This window comes from Diabrotica virgifera, chromosome 6 (genome assembly GCF_917563875.1).
Source record: "Diabrotica virgifera virgifera chromosome 6, PGI_DIABVI_V3a".
NCBI lineage: Eukaryota > Metazoa > Arthropoda > Insecta > Coleoptera > Chrysomelidae > Diabrotica > Diabrotica virgifera.
In genome coordinates this window covers 236,492,428-236,518,432 of record NC_065448.1, presented here as the reverse complement: position 1 = coordinate 236,518,432, position 26,005 = coordinate 236,492,428, and the positions used below count along the sequence as shown (strand labels likewise).

Sequence of the window (26,005 nt, the reverse complement as noted above, 5' to 3'; positions counted from 1 at the left end):
ATAGAAGGGGTATTCACGGGTTTGTCAAAAACAATACAACATGATTTAATAGATTGTCTTGCCGATAACGTAAAAAATGAAATTTCAACAGAAATTAATGAAAGTCTTTTTGAAGTTATACTTCTTTACCGGCGATAGAGGGTAAATTTTTATATGGGAAAACCTAGCGACCGGGCGCATGCGCATTATAACTTTGTTCTGATTGGATGTTCAAATGACATGTCAAAAATTATTCAATATGGCGGCTGTGGCACAGCTGTAGTTAGATTATTTATGGTTGTTGCGTTTTAAAATTTGTGTGAAAAGAAACAACAAACAAAAGTTAGTTAATAGTTATACTGCCTTTTTAAATAGTTTTCATATACCTATATTTTTGTACTTTTGGACTATTTTGGACAAGAAAAACTCATTCTAATTTGGTAAGTAGTTTTTATTATAATCATATTGTAATTATACATTTGGATTAGGTTGAAATACATACATTTATTATCTCAAGAATGCGGATTTTAGAGAGAAATCCCAAATTAGGTTCGATTTTTATTTTTAAATTATGATTTTTTGGCGTAGATTTATTTATCTAGTAGGTATGTAATGCTTTGATTTACATACTTAATTTGATTACCAACAAAAGTTCTACCAATCTTCATCTAATATATTGTTTTCTTACTGTTTTGTTATATTTTTATATTTTCTTCCACAAAATTTAAACTACATAAATTAATTTTCAAAACAACTGTCAAACAGTAAAACGTTCAGTTACCGTATTTTTCCACATGATAAATAATGTGGGATTGGACGAGTGAGTCTACGCTTCGGTTACGAGTCAAAGCGGCACGAAATTCAAGGGTTCAATTCCCGATGCAAGTTTTATTTTTTTATGCATGTTATGATTGTAAGTATATTTGTTATTTTTTTTTCAGAAAATGCGTATTTAAAATTTTTGCCAACAATTATTATCGTTCAGAAATCATTTTTTCTTTGTGGCATTTTTCAATGTGTTTGTGTGCGTTTTATTCTTTTATTTTTTAAAATTTTTGGTATTGTCTTAAAAATCACATAATATGTAGTAGAAGTATAACTTCTTACGTGCGTACAAAGTACACACACATTCTTGTTTTTTTCTATACTAGCGGACGATACTACTGATATAACCGAAAAATCACAGTGTACTTTAACAATCCGTTTTGTTAACAAAGTTGGTCAGGTAACAGAAAGATTTTTAGGGTTTTTGATGTTCGCGAGAATGGATCTGCAGACGCTCTATATAGTTTAATTTCAAACGTGCTTGAGCCATATGATTACAAAAATAAATTAATTGCTTAATTTTACGATGGTGCAAGTGTAATGGCTGGCTCTTTAAACGGATTACAATCAAAAATTAAAGTAGATGCTCCAAAAGCAACTTTTACACATTGTTGCGCTCATAGATTACATTTAGTATTGCAAGACGGCTCAAAATGTATTACAAATTGTAGGATATTTTTTGTCGCCTATCCGAAGTATATGTGTAGCCTACCCGCATACTGAGGTCACGAGCCGCCACTGATTATAATACCCTTCATTCAGTTTATTAACCCTGTCCTTTCTCCTGATTCTCCATGTGCCGTCTTCCTCTTGCACCAGGCCATATACTTTTCTCAGTATCTTTCTCTCGAATGTCTTGAATTGGGCTTCATGTTTTTTCGTCATTACCCAGGTTTCACAACCATAGGTTACAACGGGTCTATAGTATTTTTACTACAAAAACGTTATTACGTAGGTCAAAATTTTTGACGTAAGAGAACTGTCAAAACATTAGAATGTGACTTTTCATTATTGCTATGTTTATTATAAACACGGCAATAATGAAAAGTCACATTCTAATGTTTGACAGTTCTCTTACGTCAAAAATTTTGACCTACGTAATAACGTTTTTGTAGTAAAAATACTATAATTAAGTAGATAGTCGTGTTGGTTCTTTTATCTAATAATTTCGATGTCATCAATTTTTTATTAGCATAGTGTCCCAGGCAACCAAACGACGTTTTTATAACGTAGATAACACGTCATAAAAATGACCAATTGACGTGTTTCTATGACGTAGTACCGATGTTGAAAATCACGTGTATTTGTCTCATCGATTTGACGTCATAATTGTGACGATTTTAAAACGTCTAAAAGGTGACGACTTTTATACGTCGGTAAAATCACGTCTTTAATACTTTCAAAAAGTGACCTCTTTCAGATGTTTTAAAATAGGTAGCATAAATAATAGGTAACATGAAACCTATAGGTCTAAGTCCCATGTGTCGATGAAGATATACTACCATTAGTTTAAGATCGCTTGTGCATTAGAAACAATCTAACATTGATTCTGCATGATTGTACCAGCCCTCGCATTATAGAATTTTCACTATTTATATAAGTGTACCTACTTACTGTATCAAAACTGAAAAAACATACAAACTAATAAATATTTTATTAACAAATTACTCGATAACACATAATTAGTTCATTAACAGGAAATAAACATAACCTCAAATAGTTGTCAAGAAGAATACTGCATTAAACTAACTCACTGAGCAAAAACGAATACAAATCTCTTAATTAACACGTTTCTTCAACTAAATATCTAAATGAAAAGTCTTATTTTATCACACAAAACACAAACCACGTAAACAATAAATGAGAAATTTCTTATGAAAATTATTTAACTAAATTGTTTGGAGTAATACAAACAAGCTCCTCCCAATTTTGTGACGTCAGACTTAAACTGTCTGAAATGAAAACGTTTTTTAAACGTTATTTTAACGTCATTAATCTTACGTATTTAAAATCACCTACAAAAGATGTCTATATGACGTAATTTTCAAACACGTGTATATATTCAACCAAAACTGACGTTTCCTCGACGTTATATGACGTCAGTTGGTTGCCTGGGGTGTACGATTTCCACTGGAAATACGTATGCATTCATTTCGCTACTTACTGATTGATTTCTGTGCCCAGATATGTGAAGGCATCCACACGTTCAATAGTATAGTTGTCTATTGCTATATTATTTTCATTCTCAGGTGTTCTTTTGATGGTCATGTACTTAGTTTTTGTCTCGTTTATTTTAAGCCCTCTTTTTTACTTTATCGTACTATATACGTAGTATAGTATAATAGATAAAGTTATAGGATCGTGCAAAAAAATTTTTTTCTCGCTTTTTTTCGACGTTTTGAGTCCCCCTGAGTCTAAAAAGCAAATAAAAAAAACATGTCGGAAGTATGTACGTACGTACGTATGTCGCCACCGCCCAGCAAAAACTACTGGACCGATTTTGATGAAATTCGGTATGAGTAAGTTTAAGAGAATTTTGTCGAGAAACTAAGCTTTTAAAAAAACCTCTCAAATGGGGGCCAAAATAGGGGGGTTATTTAGAGCCCATTTTTGCAAATTTTGACCGAAATGAATGAAATTCAACTCAAAGTAAGCTCATCGATAGGTAAATAAAAATACGGAATTTGACATTTCCAAATTCAAAATGGCGGCCAACATGGCCGACCGCCCACCCAACACATTTCCCTATCTATCTAAAAACATGTTTAAGATAAGTTTAATTTGAAAAAGTCGTTATATAGCCTAAAGATGGGGCTATAAGAAGGATGTTATCGTTTTCAAAAAAAGTTACGGGTTGCCTATATTTAAGGGGTCAAATTTTGACATAAATTTGAACTAGATTTTCTCAAAAATGGCTCCAAGGAATTTTTTTATTTTTTGATATATTTTTGATATCCTATCAGTAAATTGAATGACATTAGTCATATATCTTAACTCCCCATAGGAGGGGAGTTATGAATTTTTTATAAAAGAATATTCGAGTGCCCGTAACTTCCTTGTTGATAGAAACTAAAATTTGAAATTTTGCAGACATATATGGTACTTTATTATCTATTATCAAAAAAAACCCGTAAAGTTACGGTAAATAGAAATTTTGCTATCATCTTATGTGTGTCCTCTCTCACGCGTTCATAGCAGAGCATTATTGTAGGGCAGTCAGTGAGGGTATTTGGTTCCGAATTCCATCCTACTACATTGATGTACTTGACATTTTCACAGTAAGTAGGGAATAGCTCAAGAAACAAAATCTACCCTATATACTATGGCGCTTTTTATCTTGGGGCGGTTCCCACCCCTTCAAGGGGGTGAAAAATTTGTTGGTCAAAATAAGCACGGAAGTGGCTAAAGAACCTATTTCTAAGCAAAAACGGGTCTATACTTTTTTTTGAGAACTCGATACTTTTTGAGTTATGCGTAGTTGAAAATTGGCCATTTTCATTGAAAAATGACACCTTTTCGGACGGATTTTTTGTGAATACCTTAAAAACTATGCATCGGACTAAAAACACTATATAAAACATTTTTTAGATTATAAATAATAAAGAGATTCGTTCCTTCGTAAATGTTCTATTTATAATACAAAAAGAGATATGGTAGGTGAAAATAGTTTGTTTTTTGGTGCATGCTCAAATTGGTGTATTCAACTTGAAATAACAGAGGAACGGTAGGTTTTAGGTGTATAATGCTACCAACACCTTTTGTAGTGTTTGAAAAGGCCTTTAAAACGAGCACCGTTAAATGTCGGTTACTTACAAACTAAGCGAGATATGGTGCAAAAAATATATGACTAATGTACTTTAAGGAAAAATGAATAGTATATACATTTAACTCCCCATCCACCATAATTTAAATGCATTGTTTTCCTTCTACAATACCTTTTAATATATATAGTATTATTTCTACTTTCAAAAAGTTGAACGGGTTTAAAATGAATGGTTTTTGTAAAAAATGTGATCAAATTACAGAATGAATTTTTAAATTTTCTTAAAAATCTTCCTTTTTCTCCATGTAATTCGAAAATAAAAATATTTCACCCCTGAGAAGTGGTGGGAACTTCTCCCATGATAAAAGCGGCATAGTATATAGGATAGACTTTGAATTCGGAGATTGGGCTACTCCCAAAATTTCATTAAAATTCATGTAGTAGGATAGAATTTGGAGATATCTTGTTTTTAATCTCGCGCATTGACTGGCGTAATCAAAATGAAATGCAAATATTGTAAACTATTAATTTCTCAGAAAAATGAACTAATTTGAAATGAAAGTATGACTATTATATTCTATTGATTTATGCAATAATCTACACATATATAGTGTGTTCCCGAAATATGGCATCGAACATTTTCTCAAATGCAGGAATTAATGATGCGTACAACCATAAAATACTTTTAAGTACAGTAGGTGTTTCTAAAATATTAAAATAACGAGTAACTTTGTTATTTTTATAGAATGCCAGTATCTAGTACCATAACGATAATAGATCGGTACGATAAAGTTCTCGGGCGGCCCTTCCGTCCAGCGTTTTGTGCTTCTGGATCAATTTCCTTGAATATTTCCATTAGTCGTGTATTGTACTGTTTTGGTATTTATATGGCCGGTTATATAGGTTTTTCTGATGACTGCCTCAAGAACTAGAGGTTGAAAGAGCATCTTCCTGTCTCACCCCATGTTGATGTCAAACAGGGGAGACAGTTCTCCATCTACTCTAACAGCTGCGTTTGAACAATGCAACGTTATTTTTATGAGGCTGATATTTTTGGTATACCTAGATTATGGAGGTCTTCCAGCATTTTGTCTCTTTTCACACTATCAAAAGCTTGTTTAAAGTCTATATACATATTATATAGTTCTATATCGTATTCATAAGGTTTCTCTTGTATTGTTCTTAGTATGAATATGTTGTCTGTAGTGGCTCTATTGGATCTGAATCAATTTTGATAATCACCAATTATATTTTCGGAGTATTCTGACCATTTATTGTAGATAATGCCAGAAAGGATTTTGTATATTACATTTAGCAATGTAATTGGTCTGTAATTGTGGCATTCCCTGTTATCTCCTTTTTTATATACAGTCGAACCCGCTTATTGGAATATCCTTCGTGTCAATCAAAAGTATTCTTATAACCGGGATATCCTAATAACCAATCATTAGTGGCTAGTAAAGCGTTTCGTGGCCTTAACTTTCTATTTCTTAACCTTTAACTACACGCGCTGGCGTATTTTGTACGCCAGATATAAGAATTCTACTGGAAATATATTAAAAATTTTAATTTTTGACCTTGTTTATCTCTCTAACCTATCAGCGGAATGTGATTTAAAATTTGGTTTTAGTTTCGTTGTAATCGGCGTTCTGGGAAGATCGTAATTTACAGTTTATTATTTGTTGTTTCCGGTGGTGGAGAATATACGCCACGATAATATTAATATAAGTACATATTTCAATTTAGTTCAGTTCAGTTTTTTAGTCATTATGGCACAAAATATATTTTTCTTTATAAACTATACTTTTTCTCCTGTAAAAAATCACATTTCAAAAAATTTTATCGCTATATTATTTTAATTTATGCTCTCAAAGAACTGGTTAGCAGTTATAAAATCTTCTGTATTGAAATCCTCATTAATAGTCTAGGCGCCAGAGGAGTCACCGTGTCCTTTTCAATTCTGATGGACAAACTCAACGGTTTCTTATGGATTTTTGGCTGTTGATTACGAATTTCGAGGGTGGTCAAAAAATTGTTATAAACAATTTAATTGTTTATAAATTGTTTATAGGGCTCTGGCTCATAAACTAAAAGAGATAAAAAATAATATTTTAAATAAAATTTGTTCGTTAATAAAAAACGAAGAAAAAAACGTTTACTAAACGTAAATACAGCTATTAGAACTCAAGATATTGTGCAATTAGTGCACAATGCAAATTGCAAAATAAGTTTTTTTCGAAGCTTTATCGATCGTAACTCGGCTTCTATGCATGCAAAGGAGCCTTAGAAGACCTCATTTTAAAGCTTCATTAATAGGCTTCCAAACAGAGTTTGTTAAATTACTTGATATTCATTTGTTATAAAGTTATACCCGTTTGAATTTATAATTTTCTTAAACAAATTGTACATTAATTTGTTTATAAGGGTTTCAAGTAAATTAGAGCTGTAAACATTTATACTTTAATTAACAATAATGATCGAAGAACTCAAAAGGAATAATTTGAGCTTAAGAAAATGTTCGTAAGTTTATTTTTGGTCAAGATATCGATATTCGCTATGAGGCGCAACATCGGCTCACAGTCAAGTATTTTTCGACGCTTTATCGATCGTAACTCGGCTTCTACGCATGCAAATGAGCCAATATGTGATATCGATATAAAAATGGATTGAGTTATTTTGCAGCATCATCATTGCATATAAAACGAGCATTTATGTTGTGGCGGCATACACACAATTGACGTGCCTTGATGATGCTGCAAAAGAACTAAATCCACTTTATATGGATACTATCCACTATCCACTGGATATCTATATGATATAGATTATATCTATATCATAGAAAATTAGACTCCGAAGCCCCAGACAGTTTTTTACTGTCAGTCTTGACAGTTTTAGTTTTACTGCCTGCAAGAACAGACTTAGTACCACCATGTAGCTGTAAAAATTGCTCTAAGAACTTATGCAGATGTAAAAAAGCTGAGATTCTCTGTATATCTCGATTCAGATACATGAAACAAAAAGTTTGTAAAATTAGTATTAATAAATAATATCAACTTACTTTTTTGTTCTATTTCTGAAATATTAGTTTTTAATGTTTTTTTCTCATTTAGTACAAAGAATAGAAGACAAAGTAAATAGAATGAAAGGTGATACGAGGTAAAGTATGGTGATTTAAAAGAATTATATGATAAAATTTGATTAGAATCTTTAAAAATGAAAAATCAAGATGCACCGAGAAGTTAGCGCGTGAACCTTTACGCGGTGCGCTGATCTTACCACTCAAAGCGCACTATTAAAATATCGATATCTTGGCCAAAAATAAACTTACAAACATTTTCGTAAGCTCAAAATTTTCCTTTTGAGTTCTTCTATCATTATTGTTAATTACAGTATAAATGTTTATTGTTTAAATTTGCTTGAAACCCTTATAAACAAATTACAGTAAAACCTGCTATATCCGGATCAATGTGGCGACAGACCGATCCGGATATGAAAAAATCCGGATATCAAGACCACTACTTCTTTTATAGTCTCTGAAAGGTTTTCTCCTTCATACATTCCAGTAATCAACGCTGTTAATAACTTTCGTCGATAGACACGTTTTATAGATTCTATAATACATTATTTCGCCATTTTTTAGTTCTTCTTTTAGTGCGCTGTCCAACAGCAGGACTGCCCTTCTCGGTAGATTTCGGTAGATCCGGACGGCGCAGAACCGTCCGGATATGACAGGTTGTACTGTATTGTACAATTTTTTTAAGAAAATTATTACTTCAAATGGGTATAACTTTAAAACAAATGAAGATCAAGTAATTTAACAAACTCTGTTTGGAAGCCTATTAATGAAGCTTTAAACTGAGACCTTCTAAGACTCATTTGCATGCGTAGAAGCCGAGTTACGATCGGTAAAGCTTCGAAAAAAACTTATTTTGCAATTTGCATTGTGCACTAATTTTACAATATCTTGAGTTCTAATGGTTGGATTTAAGATTAGTAAACGTTTTTTTCTTCGTTTTTTATTAACGAACAAATTTTATTTGAAAGATTATTTTTTATCTCTCTTAATTTATGAGCCAGATTTATAAACAATTAAATTGTTTATAACAATTTTTTGACCACTCGGATCGAAATCCACCCTCGAAATTCGTCATTAGCAGCCAAAAATCTATAAGAAACCGTTGAGTTTGTCCATCAGAATTGAAAAGGACACGGTGGCCTCTATTTGGCGCCTAGACTATAACTTCCATACTTAAAATTTTACAAATAATTAAAACAAAACTGAAAACAAGACGCCAGAAGTGGCTCGTGTGCACGCTTCGATTCAAACCAATACTTTGCTAAAGCTGAAACGGTGTCCAGTGGTCGGTCTGGTGGCGAATGTGCGACACTCGTTGGCAACTATTAAGCCCCTAAAATCAGCCAGACACTCAAAGTGGCTCGTCTGTAATCGTTTATTAAAAACAATGCTTCTTGCTGCAATTGAACACTGGTGGCGGACCCATTATCAGACACCAATCTCTTAGTCTTCACACGCATGGTTGAGGCTTTTACAAAACATGTCCATTTTTTATAGACCGTAGGTTCAGTGTAGGTACATACACTAAATAAAATGTTTTTTGGAAATAAGCGTAAAACTTTTTTTAAAGATGACTGCAGGTCTAACTCTTTTTATTTTGTGCATTCTATCAAACATTATTTTTCTAGTTTTTTCAGATTTTTCACTAAGGTTAGGTTTACTCCCAAAAATCCGAATAACTGTTATTTTTGAAAGTGCTAAAGGACTCAGTTACTTCAATTCATATATTGTATAACCTATAAAAAACCTTGATTTTATCTAATTTGAAGTCTATTAAAAATAAAAACGAAAAATGTTTTTGGGTTACAAAAGTACATAGTTGTACCTTTGGGGGGTCATGCACGACAACTTTGCTTAAGGTCATCATATTATGATCAAATGCATAGTCATAAGATACATACTTAGACATTCATTTTTGTTTATATAAAAATGGCCAATATTTAGATGGCTATTAAAAAGTAACGGTTGGTGACAGAAAAGTGAAAATTTAGGGTTGTATGTATATTGTGGTAATACGTCATATAAAATTAGAAAAAAAAGCAGTTTGTCCAAAAAAATAAAAAAATGCAGGTGAACAACCCCATTTTTCACTTAGGTTGGTCGTACTAATTCAGAAACCTTCCCGGGTTCATGCACAACAACTTTGCTTAAGGTCATCATATAATCAAATGCATAAATACAAACATTCATTTTTATAAATATATAGAGATAATTTATTTTTTATTTTAGGTGCTCCACAGGATAGTACAATGGAAGTTGCAACTACCAAACCGTTCAATTCTCACAAAGTAGATTTGAAAACATGTACTGGTGACAGACCATATGAATGTGAAATTTGTAGTAAGCAATTTACTAATCGAAGTTATTTAAAGTATCATAATTTGAGAATTCACACTGGTGAAAAACCATATAAATGTGAAATTTGTATTAAGAAGTTTACTACTACACAAGTTTTAACTGTTCATATGAGAATTCACACTGGTGAAAAACCTTATAATTGTGAAATTTGTAGTAAGCAATTTACTCAAAAAAGTGGTTTAAGATATCATATGAAAGCTCACACTGGTGAAAGACCTTATGAATGTGAAATTTGTACTAAAGAGTTTACTCAACTAGGTAATTTAAAGGATCATATGAGAATTCATACTGGTGAAAAACCTTATAAATGTGAAATTTGTAGTAAGCTATTTACTCATATTAGTAATTTAAATACTCACAAAAGAGTTCACACTGGTGAAAAACTTTATAAATGTGAAATTTGTAGTAAGCAATTTACTAAACGAAGTCATCTAAAGGATCATATGAGAATTCACACTGGTGAAAAACCATATAAATGTGAAATTTGTAGTAAGCAGTTTACTGAACTAGTAAATTTAAAAAGGCATATGAAAGTTCATACGGGCGAAAAACCTTATAAATGCGAAATTTGTAATAAGAAGTTTACTACTACACAATATTTAACTGTTCATATGAGAATTCACACTGGTGAAAAACCTTATAAATGTGAAATTTGTAGTAAGCTGTTTACTGCACTAGTAAATTTAAAAAGGCATATGAAAGTCCATACGGGCGAAAAACCTTATAAATGCGAAATTTGTAATAGGAAGTTTACTACTACACAATATTTAACTGTTCATATGAGAATTCACACTGGTGAAAAACCTTATAAATGTGAAATTTGTAGTAAGCTGTTTACTACAAAAGGTAGTTTAAAGATACACATGGGAATTCACACTGGTGAAACACCTTATAAATGTGAAATTTGTAGTAAGCAGTTTACTGCACTAGTAAATTTAAAAAGGCATATGAAAGTCCATACGGGCGAAAAACCTTATAAATGTGAAATTTGTAGTAAGCGCTTTATTAAACTAAGTAATTTAAAGCTTCATATGAGAATTCACACTGGTGAAAAACCATATAAATGTGAAATTTGTAATAAGAAGTTTACTACTACACAAGATTTAACTGTTCATATGAGAATTCACACTGGTGAAAAACCTTATAAATGTGAAATTTGTAGTAAGCTGTTTACTACAGAAGGTAATTTAAAGGTGCATATGAGAATTCACACTGGTGAAACACCTTATAAATGTGAAATTTGTAGTAAGCAGTTTACTGAAGTAGGACATTTAAAAAGGCATATGAAAGTTCATACGGGCGAAAAACTTTATAAATGTGAAATTTGTAGTAAGCACTTTACTAGAAAATATAGGTTAAATGATCATATGAGAGTTCACACTGGTGAATCACCTAATAAATGTGAAATATGTAGTCAGCGGTTTACTACAAAACCTAGTTTAAATTATCATATGAGAATTATTCACACTGGTGAATCACCTTATAAATGTGAAATTTGTAATAAGAAGTTTACTACTACACAAAATTTAACTGTTCATATGAGAATTCACACTGGTGAAAAACCTTGTAAATGTTAAATTTGTAGTAAGCTGTTTACTACAGAAGGTAATTTAAAGATACACATGGGAATTCACACTGGTGAAAAACGATATAAATGTGAAATTTGTAGTAAGATGTTTACTAAAAAAGGTAATTTAAAGGTGCATATGAGAATTCACACTGGTTAAAAAGCTTATAAATGTGAAATTTGTAGTAAGCAGTTTACTGAAGTAGGACATTTAAAAAGGCATATGAAAGTTCATACAGGCGAAAAACCTTATAAATGTGAAATTTGTAGTAAGCACTTTACTCAAATTACTCATTTAAATACTCATATCAAATGTCACAATGCTAAAAAACCTTATAAATATGAAATTTGTAGTAAGCACTTTACTAGAAAATATAGTTTAAATGATCATATGAGAGTTCACACTGGTGAATCACCTTATTTAATGTGAAATTTGTAGTAAGCAGTTTACTACAAAAAGTAATTTAAATACTCATAAAATGATTTATGTCCGGACAAATAATCCCCACAAATTATCCCTGGACAAAAAAATCCACGGACAAATAATCCCCACAAAAAATCCCGGACAAAAAATTCCCACAAATTTTTTTGGACAAAATATCTCCACAAAAAATCCCCAAGAAATATTTGCTGCCGAAAAGTTCTCTAAAAGTGTTCCGGAAATTTTACCAAATTTCGAATTCCAATTCCATGCTGAAAACTTCAAATTTGACATGACAAAGGAATGTGAGCTTTTTCAAAATCGTGGAAGATATGGGGAATGAGCTAAGGCCTCGTTCTCATATATTTTACTTAAGACCGTTCACATGCTAACGCGCGTTTTAGGTCATTAAAATGCGCGTTGGCATGTGAACGGTCTCAACTAAAGTGTATGTAGTTGTAATCGCGCGTTATCAAAACGCTCGTTAAGCGCCTGTCAAGAGAACGGGGCCTTAGCTCGTTCCCCATATCTTCCACGATTTTTGAAAAACTCACACTCCTTTGTCATGTAAAATTTGAAGTTTTCAGTATGGAATTGGAATTCTAAATTTGGCAAAATTTCGGGAAAACTTTTAGAGATCTATTCGGCAGCAAATGTTTCTTGGGATTTTTTGTGGGGATATTTGGTCCAATAAAATTTGTGGGGATTATTTGTCCAGGGATAATTTGTGGGTATTTTTTGTCCGGGATTATTTGTCCTAGCTTCAAAAACTGCAGGGGACAGTCCTACGACAATGCGTCAGTTATGAGTGGAAAATACAATGGTGTTCAGCTAAAATTTAGATAACATAATATCTTGGCGTTGTAGATTCCATGTGTCGTCCACTCTCTAAATTTAGTTGCTAAAGCTGCAGCTAAGAGTTGTCCTGCTGCCATAGAATTCTTTGATTTCTTGGAAGGACTGTATGAACCCTATGTATTTGTCACTTCCTCTACATATAGATACAACTTGTTAATCGAATGTTTAAAAACGTCTTTAAGCGAGGGCAACGCCGACCACGGCAGAAATATTATTGTTCCTAAAAAAGAGTAAATACTACTAGATGGTCGTCTAGAATTGATGCCTCAAAAGAACTAGTTAAAGGTTATAATCAGATTAAAGGAGCTTTGTCCAAAATTTCAAAAGACGATGGACAACAATTTGAAACTCGTAGCGATACAAATGGTTTGTATAATCGAGTGTGTTTACTGAAAACAGGGATATTTGCAATATTTTGGAATGAAATCTTAGAGAGGACAAACAGCACAAGTCGTATTCTCCAAAATCCAAATATTGACCTTAATTCAGGAGTGGCGGCACTTAAATCAATTAAAAATTTTATATTCTTTTAAGAAATATTTCAGAGACTTAAATGACAACATCAGAGAAATTTAGGACTCAAAATTGTATAGCTATTGTAGATCCTCTTCAAGTCATAGGCTTTGGGCATATGAATCCATTCATTCCAATTTTGGATTTTTACATTATTTGGAAAATTTAACTCCCAATGAAATTGAAGCTCACACACTGAAGCTTACCGACAATTATAGCAATGATTTAGATCGGTGGTTCCCAACCTTTTATGTCTGGCGACCCACCTTCTGATGTTTTTTCATATTCGCGACCCATCCTTCACCCATGATGTTATCTTTGTACGTTATTCAGCTACTCTAAGAACCACGCCGCGACCCACTGGTTAGGAAACGCTGATTTAGATGAAAAACTAGGTGTCGAACTAGTACAATTTGTAGAATTTTTCAATTCATTTAAAGAGGAAATCGGCTCATCAAATATAAGTAAAGAACTTCAAATGTACCGACGGTTAAAAGAGAAAAATGTGAATGATGCGGTTCCAAACGTTGTAGTGACACTTCGTTTATATTTAGTTCTGATGGTAACTAACTGCAGTGGAGAGAGATCATTCTAAAAATTTAAGTTAATTAAAAATCGACTTCGGTCTTTGATAGGCCAAGAGCGCTTGAACCATCTCTTTATAATTAGCATTGAACACAATGCCTTAAAGCAACTAGACATGCCGGACATAATCAAGGGATTTTCAGTTAAAAAATCTCGAAAAGTACCCGGACTTGAACCATACTATAGTTATAACAACAATGTGTTTAATGGTAGGAGCTAGGGCCCCACACCAATTCTGCCCAGGGGCCCCCACTGCCTTAAATCCGACTCTGGTCTTCACGAATGTTGTTATTGTGTATGTATCCCAAATTTAGGGAAAGCTGTTCCACGTGGGATGCGTCGGTTATTTCGTCAAATATGACAGAATAATGATTTGCACTTTAAACCTGATTCATTGTGAACGTAGTAAGCGGAATATGTGTTTGACCCTTAAATCATTTGAATAGCAAATACAGTGGAACCTGCTTAATTCGAAATCTTCTTTAATTCGAATTTTTATTTTGGTCCCTAGCATTTCCTATATAAGTAATGGTAAAAAGTCGTGAATAATTCGAATTATATTTTGGATAATTCGAACTTTTCTGCTATCTTTTCTGAATATCTTAAAATCTTTTGTCATTGCTGAGAAACTAAATTCTAAAAAGCAGCTAAAAATTTCGGATCTCTTTGGAAAAAAATAAAGTCGATCTTTTTTATAGCTTGCAAATGTTTTAATTGGTATTTTTGGCCGAATTTTGTTAGCCCATTTTTTTAGGTTGACAAAACTCAGGCAAGAATAGGAACAAAAATATCTCCAAGCAATAAAAATGATCAACTACTGTTTTTTTGCTGATCAACTACTGATATTTATCATTTGCAGATGTTTTTGTAGCTAATCCTTGTTTTGTAGATTTATTTTTTAATTCGAATTTTTGGATAATTCGAATTTTTTTAACGGTCCCCTGAGATTCGAATTATCCAAGTTTCACTGTATATACAATTATTTTTTTTAATTCTCGGAGGGTGTCATGGGCCCCGTCTGAAACCGTCCTTGGTTTTATCAGTCTTATGAACATCGTGGTGCGGTTAAAAATATGCTGCAAAAGGAAAAAAGGAAGAAAGGAAGTTTATTACAGAGTGCATCGATGTGTATCGGTTGTTACCGGCTCTGTGGAATGTCAAGAGTAAAGATTATAGCTACAAGATTAAAAAAATAAACAGTACCGAAAATATAACGAATGTTATCCAGATCAGTGGCGGATCTAGGGCATGATTTCGGGGGGGGGGGGGCAAGGAGGATTATGTGGGGAACCGACATCAAAATGGCATCTTATTTGTTGTTGTACATGCGCGCGTTCTAGCGTCAGAATAAGGAACTATGTCGAGCGCAATCTAGGCCCCAGCGGCCGAAGTTCCGTTTCTAATTTCTAACGCTAGAACGTGCGCACGGTTATAAGCTTTACAGCAAGCAAATTAAAATCTTTACGGAACTGTTTCAATGAATATTATTCGACGAGAGAACACGGGAAATTTGCACGCGGAAACAAACTTTGAATAGGACAATCGCTAAATATATAAAGCTCTTTTCTGTGTGGCCAGTGGCACTCGTTATCCTCAATTTAGAAATAAATACACAATTTTTTTGTCCTCAGATTCACTGGGGGGGGGCAATTGCCCCCCCTGGATCCGCACCTGATCCAGATGCAGAAAGTTTTAAAAATCACTTGGTTCAGTTATTATTAAATCGTTTAATACATTTTCCTGAGTTTTACTTATTTCTTTTTTTTTTCAACCATTTCTTCATCCGCTTGTGTTTAGGTATTTTTCTTTATCTTTTTTAAGCTAAAACTCATAAGATCTTATCAAGATTAGCTTGTCATTTTTGTGTTGCGTAGGGATGTTACAAAAGACGGAATAAGTGGCCATTGTGAAAGAATTTGTAAACGACAAACATATGATCAATGTTAGAAATCATTTGTCACAACAAAATACCTACCTTTATTTTTTGTGAAGTGTACCTTTTGTAATTGTGAATATAAGTTTTTTCTTTACTGATTGGTTTATTATTTATCCCACCATTTAACACTAATTGGACATATATTACCCATATTCTTTCGCAACATTGTAAAAAAAATCAATCGCTTTGCTATGTCTCCAGATGTTAAGAGGATCGGTACGTATTTTCGGCTGCAATGCTATTTAAATGGGGATTCATTTTTTTCGAATCCTGAGAAAACTAATAAGTATTTTTGAAAAATGTAAACGCAGAATGAAACATCACGTTATTAGCGAGGGCCGAAAGTCCCTGAGAACTTCTATAATGTTTATTTTAATAAGTTACAGGGGTGAAAAACTAAGAGAAAATTTAGTGTGATTTTTAATTTCAAATATATCATTCAAAATAAACTTTTTATTTATTCTAAGGGACTTTCGGCCCTCGGTAATAATTTAGTCTTTCATTCTGCGTTTAAAATTTTCAAAAATATTTATTGGTTTTTTCAGGATTCGAAAAAAATAAACACAATGCCGTGGTAATATTTTGCAAATCTATCTTTGTCTTACAACGCACTCAGCCGAATATAATATTGTAAGCATATATTGTCAGTCAGACACTGACAATCAGTAAGAATTTTAAATATTTGACATTGCATCGGGAATATGTTGAGTTATTGATTAAATATTATTGATATATAATGTATTTGATAAATAATTGATTTAAGACGTGAACTTAATAAAAAGTTATTTATTGTGTATTATTTGTGGAAGATCCAAGCAGAGAATACATCAGGATAATATATTCTGTGATCCAAGTATTTTGTTGTTAAAGATGTTCAAAATTGTAAGCGTTCCATAACAATATATTATTAAAAAATCACTTTAACACTTTTCCTCTTTTCTCGATTGAGTATTAGTCTTTGTTGTACAAATAAATCATTACAATCACTGAATACATAGTTAGTGAAAAAATTATCACATTTATTAACTGAATTAATAATTTGCAATTATAAAAATAACAGTTATCCAAGAACATTCAAAACCCATCTCTTTAAATTAATGATGACATTTTCAAGTAGAATGACATTCTAGTAATGTTTACATATCCATACCAGTGTGAATTTTACTACACGTAATTTGCCGTGTAAAGACAGAAAAAGTAGGGATACACGTAAAATATTTGCAAATTATGTACCCATAGCCTTAACAATATATGTTAATATGATTAAAGATATTTTTAACCCTATGTTTTGCTAAAATGAAATCAGTGACGAAAGTGTTAATACCCACATAACAATAGCTATGATTTCTTCAACACAGACATAATACACTACAATAATCAATTAATTCTAACGTTAGTAAATATGTTTTTGAAGTTATACTTCTTTACCGGCGATAGAGGGTGATTTTTTTATATGTTAAAACCTATCAGCCCGGCGCATGCGCATTATAACTTTGTTCTGATTGGATGTTCAAATGACATGTCAAAAATTATCCGATATGGCAGCTGTGGTTTGGAGGTAAAGGTAAACAAATGTATAATATATTAGTTTTATTGTTGTGAGGACAGAAACAAAAAAGTTTATAATATTGTAGTGACTTTTAAATAGTTTTTAAAAGCAACAGGTACGTAATAATTGTTAATGTATCATGGGTATAAACCTACCTATTTGATCTGCCAAAATACATAGTATGTAATACTTTTATTTATATAATTTGATTACCATCAAAATTTCTATCAATATTCACCTAATATATTGTTTTTTACTCTATGTTTTGTTGTATTTTTTCAATTCTAAATCATTTCAATTCAAAATTAAAATAATTTGATCAATTTTCAAAATATCACAAGTTTAATCCGTTTAGTTAGTCGATCTTCGTAAATAATGACACATAGTGTCTGTGGCTAAGCGGAGAAGGCGAATGAATTCCAATACCAACCGCTGTTATCAGCGCTGGTTCGAGTCCCAATAGAAACTTTCTTTTTTGTTTTTTTTTAATACATTTTATGATTGTAAGTATATTTATTATATAATTGTATTTTCAGAAAATACGTATTTAGTTAAAAAAATTTTCGACAATTAATGTTCAGACATCATTTGTGGCTTGTTTAATGTGTTTGTGTGTGTTTTATTCTTTTAATTTTTGGCACTGTTCTAATAAAAATGTTTGAGAAGTAGTAAGTATAAATTAGTTTAATATTTAAACAAAATATAAATAAAAAGTATATTAATTTCGTTTAAATCATATAATAGAAGTATAACTTCTTACGTGCGTACAAAGTACACACACATTCTTTTTCTGAAGCTATTTCCTTGTGGCATTTTTGCCATCAACTATTCTAAATGCCACAATTTAACTAAAAAAATGATTTTATTAACGTTTTGACGCCCAAATCGGATGTCTTATTAATATTACTGTAATATTTTGACATCGACATCCGATTTGGGCGTCGAAACGTTAATAAAATCATTTTTTTTTAGTTAAATTGTGACTCATTTCCCAGTTAGTAAAGATAAAGGTTAAAAAGGTAAAGTAAAACAAAAATAAAATAAAAACCTATTTCATATAAACTTTTAATTATTTTATTACAGTTTTTCCTACAAACAATAAACTTATTTTAATACAGTGGAACCTCGATAACTCGGATTAATCGGGACCGCGGCCGATCCGGGTTATCGAAAATCCGGGTTAGCCGGAGAGCATGGTACAAATGAATAAAATACGGTATACTTATAGGTAAAGTCCCTTATAAGCAAAATAATATGAAATATATATTATGCACAGTTACCTATGGTTGTATAGAGTTTAGTATAGACAATATAGAGTATTATTATTTTCTAGGTAAAAAAACTCAGTCAGTTTGGTTGTGTCAATAATTTCGTCTGGTCTGCTTATGTAATTTAAGAACAGTGACTCTTTCATTGTTTAAAAGAACATTGTTTAAAAAACAATTTTTTAAAAGACAGTTGAAAATAAATAAAGGAATAACAGGTGCCTGTTGTTTGCGATAATGAATGTCGCTCTGCCGCCGCCGTGTGCATGAGTCATTTTTACTATCATATAAGTAGTTCAAATTACATAGATACCCATTATCTCTCAAATATTATATTATGATTGAAGGGAAGTTTTATCAATGAAATTCGATATTTTTCAGAAGCGGCTGCAGATAAAATGTTTTAACATAATACATACATTTTAATTGTTGAAATGTTTGTCCGATGAAAATCGGTCCGGGTTAGCCGGACTTCCGGGTTATCGGGGGCCGACTTATCGAGGTTCCACTGTACTTAAAATAGACCAGGGCGTTTACGAAAAAATAAATCGATTTTTAAATACACCACCAGAGACTTGCAACTTTTTGCATTGTGCAGGGCCGCCCAGAGCCAGGCCGGGCCCCGGGGATGAGACCCGGCCGCCCCCCCCAAACCCAGTTGAACGAAAATTCCCAAAAATCTGTTAACTCATAAACTGGGATATGTAATAGTGAACACTCATGCTATTGACACAGGAAGGAAGAAAATTAAAACAGTTTTAACAATTAAACTTTGTTTTTAATTATTTACAATAGAACTGTTAGTTACAACATAACTTTTCTTGCTTTCATATCCGCAAAGTTTTGGATCACGTGGTCGAAATCAAGAGTTTTTGCAAGTTTCGACTCTATGCTTAACAGTCCCAAATCAGATAATCGTTGTTGACCCATAGTAGATCTTAAACAATTCTTAATTCGGCTCAAAACACTAAATGATCTCTCGGCCTGAGCAACGGATACTGGTATGCAACAGAATATGCGAAGAGCAATGCACACATTGGGGAAAAGATTTGTCACATTAAGGGACACGAGCTTGTTCAAAAGTTTTGCTGGTTTCAGCGACGTATCTGAGATGTTTGATTTAGGTACTAACAGTTTTCAAGTAAATTATTTCATCAACTAGATCCCTGCTTACATCTGAATTGTACTCTTCGGCGAATCTTACACAACTTTCTGAGATCGTATTCTTGTCCATTTCGTTATACTTCCATAAAAATGAAAATTTCATTTCGATTTCTCTCAGTGCTGTGAACCTCGTTTTCAGGTTGGCCACCAAAACATCAATTATTGTGTAAAAAACTTCTGTTTTGAAGCGTTCTTCCGGGGATAAATTTAACATTACATCTTCTGTAGCTGTTTCATCGTGAAAAGTCTTCCTCTTTCTCGCACGGGAAGTGGAGAGTTCCGGTTCGATACCATAAGCAAATTCAATCTGTTGTAAAATATTTTAATAAAAGGAATTTTTTTAAATTTGCTAACGGCCGGGCCCCGGGGATTTTGCCCCGCCTGCCCCCCCCTCTGGTCGGGCCTGGCATTGTGTTCGGGATAATGTCTGGAAAAAACACTAAATTGATGTAAACAGATTAGATGGGTTTTTTGTTGTCGCTGAATACGAATATCGCAGAATCGCTCCCCGAAGCACCTGGTGTCCAGGACGTCCATAGCAGTCACCTTGGGCACTAGGTGCTCTAAGGGTCAGTTGTCAGTTCTGATGTCATATTCGTATTTAGCAACCCCAAAACCCTCGAGTAATCTGTTTGCATCAATTTATTGCCAAAAATCCTCGAACTTTCAGAAGATGACGTGTCTCAAAAATGACCCATGGACACCAGGTGCTCCATGGGTAGGTACTGATGACGTATTCGTGTTCAGCAAATCCAAAAACCTATGAGTAATTTGTTGAATACAATGCAAAACGTTGCAAGTCAATAGCAATATTGGCAATTGAAAATATTTAAAAATCGATCTAATTTTTCCTAAAATGCCCTGATCTAGAAATGATCCACATATAAACTTTAAAGATAATACTACGATGATTCATATTTCCCTCCCATTGTGAATCAAGTCGAAAAAGTTATTGTTGGATTTACTATTTTGTCTACTTTTTGTGCTGACGTGGTGATGTTTGAAAAAGCGAGTTTTGTGACCACACTTTTAAACTTGCCCGATTTTCCTAAGAAGACTTGCCTGAGAATAGTGTGAATGAAGTATTATTTTTATGTGCTAGGCTAGATTATGTTCCTTCATTCATTGTATTCAAAAACATATAATAAGAAAATACCATTTTACATATCTAAAAAATTAGACGAATAATTATTAAATAAAGTCAATAAATAAATAATAGTACAACTGAATAGATTTAACTGAAACCGTCAAGGTCACTTGCACCACATCAACTAACGTTTACTGTATATTATTCAACAAGCATGCTAGTCCAGGAGCCGAAGCTTTTCACCTCGCAATTTATTTTACAGAATGGATCGATTTGCTTGAAAATTTGAGAATAAGTAGTGGATAGTCCAAGGATCAAAATCTATATGATTCTGAAAGGCGCTTTTACCATGGGGGTGGTTGCCACCCCATCTCGAGGGTGAAATTTTTTTATTATATTTTGACCGCAAAAGTTGATAAAAACATTCATTCTAAGCAAAAACTATTCTATACATTTTTTTGATAAAATTAATAGTTTCCGATTTATTCGCTATCGAAAGTGTTAGTTTTGTATAGAAAAAATAAATGTTTTTCGATATTACGATTCACTCAATTTTTGCCGCAGAATTTTTTTTTCAAACCAAGTTCTTGGGAATTAAATAACCTACAATTTTATATCGAAACATTTTTTCGCATCTCTGACACTAATCTTTCTATTCTGAAGAAAATGGCATTTTTTACCAAACTACAAAAATTCGTTATTTGCTTTTAACTCCAGTTTTTTTAAAACTAATCATTCTAAGCCAGTCAAACTTCTAGAGTCTATTTATAATACATAAATAAATAAGAATGAATAAGGCCAATGACCAAAAACACCGCTAACTTACATTATTATGCTTCCAATTGGATTTCTACTTTTTTTTTTTTCAAAAAAAAATATATTGATTTTTAACCGTAACTTTTTTATTTCTATCTTAGAAAGTTTGATAAAAATATAATTTTGTAGGGTTTTACAAGGTCTATAAGCCTATTTATATTAAATATTTTTAAAATCCTCAGTCGCAAAAAGATGGACTTTGAAAGGGTTGGTAAAGGTGGTTATTGCATGTTATTACAAGTTTTAATTGTCAATAGCTCACTCAATTTTTGCCGTAGAACAATTTTTGTAAACCAGGTTCTTGGGAATTAAATAAGCTACAATTTCATATTTAAACATTTTTTTTTTTGTATCTCTGATGTTAATTTTGCTATTCTGAAGAAGAGGCCATTTTTTTCCAAACTACAAAAATTCGTTATTCGCTTTTGACTCCATTTTTTTAAAACCTAATCATTCTAAGCTGGTCAAACTTTTAGAACCTATTAATAATACATAAGTAAAAAAGACCAAATGAGGTTAATGACTAATTTTAATTAGGGTGGTCATTAGAGGGTTACTTGCGATCACTTTTTCGCTGAAAAAATGGGGATTGACATTCTTTTCATTATAAGTCACTTAATTTTTGAGCTAGACTTTTTTATTTCTGGTGATAGATATTTTTAAGTGCTTTAAATTAGTTTGAACAAGTTTTCCTCGAAAAATATTTTCCAACATATAATAAAGTATAGCTCGATTACTATTGGTCCTAAAGAAAATTTAAAAAATTGGTTTTGTTTATTTTTTCAAAAGGTACATACATTTTTGTTAAGTAAAGTTGTTTTGATAAAACGAAAACTTTTGGAGTTATTAGCAGAAAACTTATTAAAAACATTGATTTTTTCGATATAAACTAACACTGTCGATAGCGAATAAATCGAAAACTATTAATTTTATCAAAGAAATGTATAGAACGTTTTTTGCTTATAATGAATGTTTTTACCAACTCTTGCGGTCAAAATATAACAAAAAATGCCCACCCCCGAGATGGGGTGGCAACCACCTCCATGGTAAAAGCGCCTCTCGGCATGATAAAGATTTTGATCCTTGGACTATTCACTACTTATTCTCAAATTTTCAAGCAAATCGATCCATTCTATAAAAATTGCGAGGTTTTGTCCTCTTTTAAGCTTCATTACTTGAACTATTGTTTACTATAATTAAAAAATATGTATAAAAATATATAAATAAACCCTATATAAACAATGCTTGAACTATGTAATGAAGGCTATCACTCACGATGATAAGTTTGCGACACGAGCCGAATATTAGTCCCTAAAAACCACCCAAGTGATATGACTCCAGATCCCACATAACAATTTCATGTTCTTAGTAGATTCATAGAACATACTTTTCAGAAAAAGTATATACTTAGAATATGCGTAATTACCATTGAGAATGTGCAGAGCACATACTGAGTATATACTACATTACAGTACTTAAACGTTCTATGTATATACTTAGAATGTACTACCGCACTTCTTTTCAGTATATACCAAGAACATACTTTTTAGAAGATTCTAAGGAGGTGCTATAAACCTTCTATTTATATACTTAGAATGTACTATCGCACATATTTTTAGTATATGGGAAGAATATTCCAAGGAAGTGCTATATACCTTCTAGTTATATACTTAGAATGTACTATGGCACATATTTTTAGTATATGGGAAGAATATTCCAAGGAAGTGCTATATACCTTCTATGTATATACTTAGAATGTACTATCGCACATATTTTTAGTATATGGGAAGAATATTCCAAGGATGTGCTGTATTTCTCAGAAGTATGTTTTCAACATCACCCAATTTCATCCTATAGGTTCTACCAAAGAATACTAACACACCCACTGGGTGTGTTAGTATTCTTTGGTTCTACTAATATATTATATTTACATATTCTAATTGCATATGAGAATGTAGTTATTACATTCTACAATATTACGTAAAAAGTAAGTATAAAATATATAAACTTTAGTTAGTTATATAGGTACCTATGTAAAATAAATATTATATGGGTAAGTAGCCTATATATAAAATATAAGTAATATAAAATATTTAGTTATTATGTGCACATCAAAATAAAAATTCTGCTTATATAATTATATAATAGCCAAATATATATAATATGTATGTAAATTACTAAAATTTATAGGTATCTATATACATTATACATACTTTTACTTACTAGGTATTTAGGAAATATTGAAGTACCAATATGAATTTATTATTTTCAAACTGCTTTTTATGTTCTTAAAAATGTTTTAGTCCTTGTAGCTAGAAATACTTGGTCCTACCTAACAGCGTAGACATAAATGCATAACTAACTGTACTTAGGGATGCGCACGATATATCGATGATTTAAAAACATCGATATTCTGCTTTCGATAATCGATTTTTACATTGATTTTTTTTGTTTCGATAATATCGGCGAACATCGATATTTATGTCGATGATTTTGGAATTTTTTTTTACATTTTCACTGATCTTATTTTAATGTTTGATCTTCATCATCATCATCATCATCAGTCTCTCTCAATCCACTGCTGGACATAGGCCTCCCCTGTTTGTCTCCAAAGTGTTCTGATGTTTGATCTTATTTATAGGTAAATAGGTAACAACATAGAATCGTACATTTGTTTTATTTATATTTTACAAATTCAAACACAAACATATTTAATGTTATTTGTCAAAATAGAAGATTCGACATGTCACATGTCATCTGTATTTGTACTTTATTAAAATATCCTGTAGATTATAGATGGCTGCTGTGGTAATGGGCGATGATTCGATATTAAAACATCGATGTTTTCAATCCGATAATTCAGTAAAATCGATGTTAGTCGTTTGATACATCATTCGATGTAAATATCGATCTTTTGACATTTCTGCGCATCCCTACTGTACTGGAAACTATTTTCATATTTTGCTCTTTTGTTACCTATACCCCCTTCCCTTGTGTAGGTATAAAATGCAATGCAAGGGTCAGAATGACAATGAATGGCCGTTTCCGGATTCCCGAAAATTATAGGTAAAAATACTTATGGTATAAACTCAAATCAAAATGGTATATTCATTTCAACTGAAAACGAAACGAGACTTTCTCATTTTTCTTCAATAGAATTAAGTTTTAAACTTTTTACCATACAATTAAAACGGTTTAAAAAAAATGATTTAGATAGTTCAGTATATAGTACCTACCAAAATACATAAATTTTATTAATTATTCTTAACGCGAAGTTGATAATCTATTGGCTAACATTATTCTTCTTCCTATAGGTACATACAGTATATTCTTTTTAAAATATTTTAAAAGTATATACAAGTATGTGTTAAGCATATACTTTTGCATATACTTACGCATATACTAAGAATATTCTATTAAGGTATATTCTAAGAATAAACTTTTACGAACATTCCGAGATACTACGTACCCGAATGTGCTCAGTATATTCGGTGCAAGAATATTCTTTGAGGCACATGCAAAGAACATGAAATTTAGAATGTTTTTAATGGTACATGCTATGCTTGTACTACGCATATACTAAAAAGGATATACTTCGACGAATGTTGGTAGGATATGCTTAGAACATGATGCGAACATCATTGTTATGTGGGATGTGACTCAAAATCCCTCGAGTAACAAGTTTGCATTGATTTTGTATCTAATTTCCATAAAACTCAAGGAGACGAGGCCCATCCTGAGCACTAGATAAAGTTAGGACAAATAATCACCGGACAAAAGATCCCCACACATTATCCCTGGACAAAACATCCCCGGACAAAAATTCCCACAAAAAATTCCGGACAAATAATCCCACAAATTTTTTTTGGACAAAATATCCCCACAAAAATTTCATTCCAACGTTGGTCTGTTTGTCTAGCAGTGTGGCCTGCAAATCTCCATTTCAGTTTGGAAATTTTTGTTGTGACATCCTCGACTTTTTTTACCTTATCCAGTCCTTCCTCTTTTTGTATGATAGTCGCATACCCAGCATTGCTCTTTTCATCGTCCTTTCTGCTGTAGCTAGTTTATTCATATTGGCCTTGGTTAGGGTCCATGTTTGACATCCATATAATATAATGCTAGGAAGAATGCATTAACTGAACACTCTGCTCCTCAAGTATTGAGGTATTTTGCGGTTCCTAAGTATCCAAGTAACTTTACCAAATCCTGCCCATGTCAGTCTTGATCTTCTAGTGATTTC

General features: G+C 32.2%; 1 protein-coding gene across 1 annotated transcript; it reads left to right on the top strand.

Annotated features, from left to right (window-relative positions):
* The first annotated feature begins 8,616 nt into the window (after positions 1–8,616).
* On the top strand, positions 8,617–15,206 carry LOC126887357 (zinc finger protein 665-like). Its single transcript, XM_050654814.1, has one exon. It carries the CDS (start codon positions 9,893–9,895, stop codon positions 11,576–11,578), a length of 1,686 nt encoding a protein of 561 aa, XP_050510771.1. The 5' UTR covers positions 8,617–9,892; the 3' UTR covers positions 11,579–15,206.
* Positions 15,207–26,005: the final 10,799 nt, after the last annotated feature.

What these genes read in the sequence shown, in the direction of transcription:
- LOC126887357 (XM_050654814.1), top strand. Translation starts at nt 9,893, where the DNA reads ATGGAAGTTGCAACTACCAAACCGTTCAATTCTCACAAAGTAGATTTG.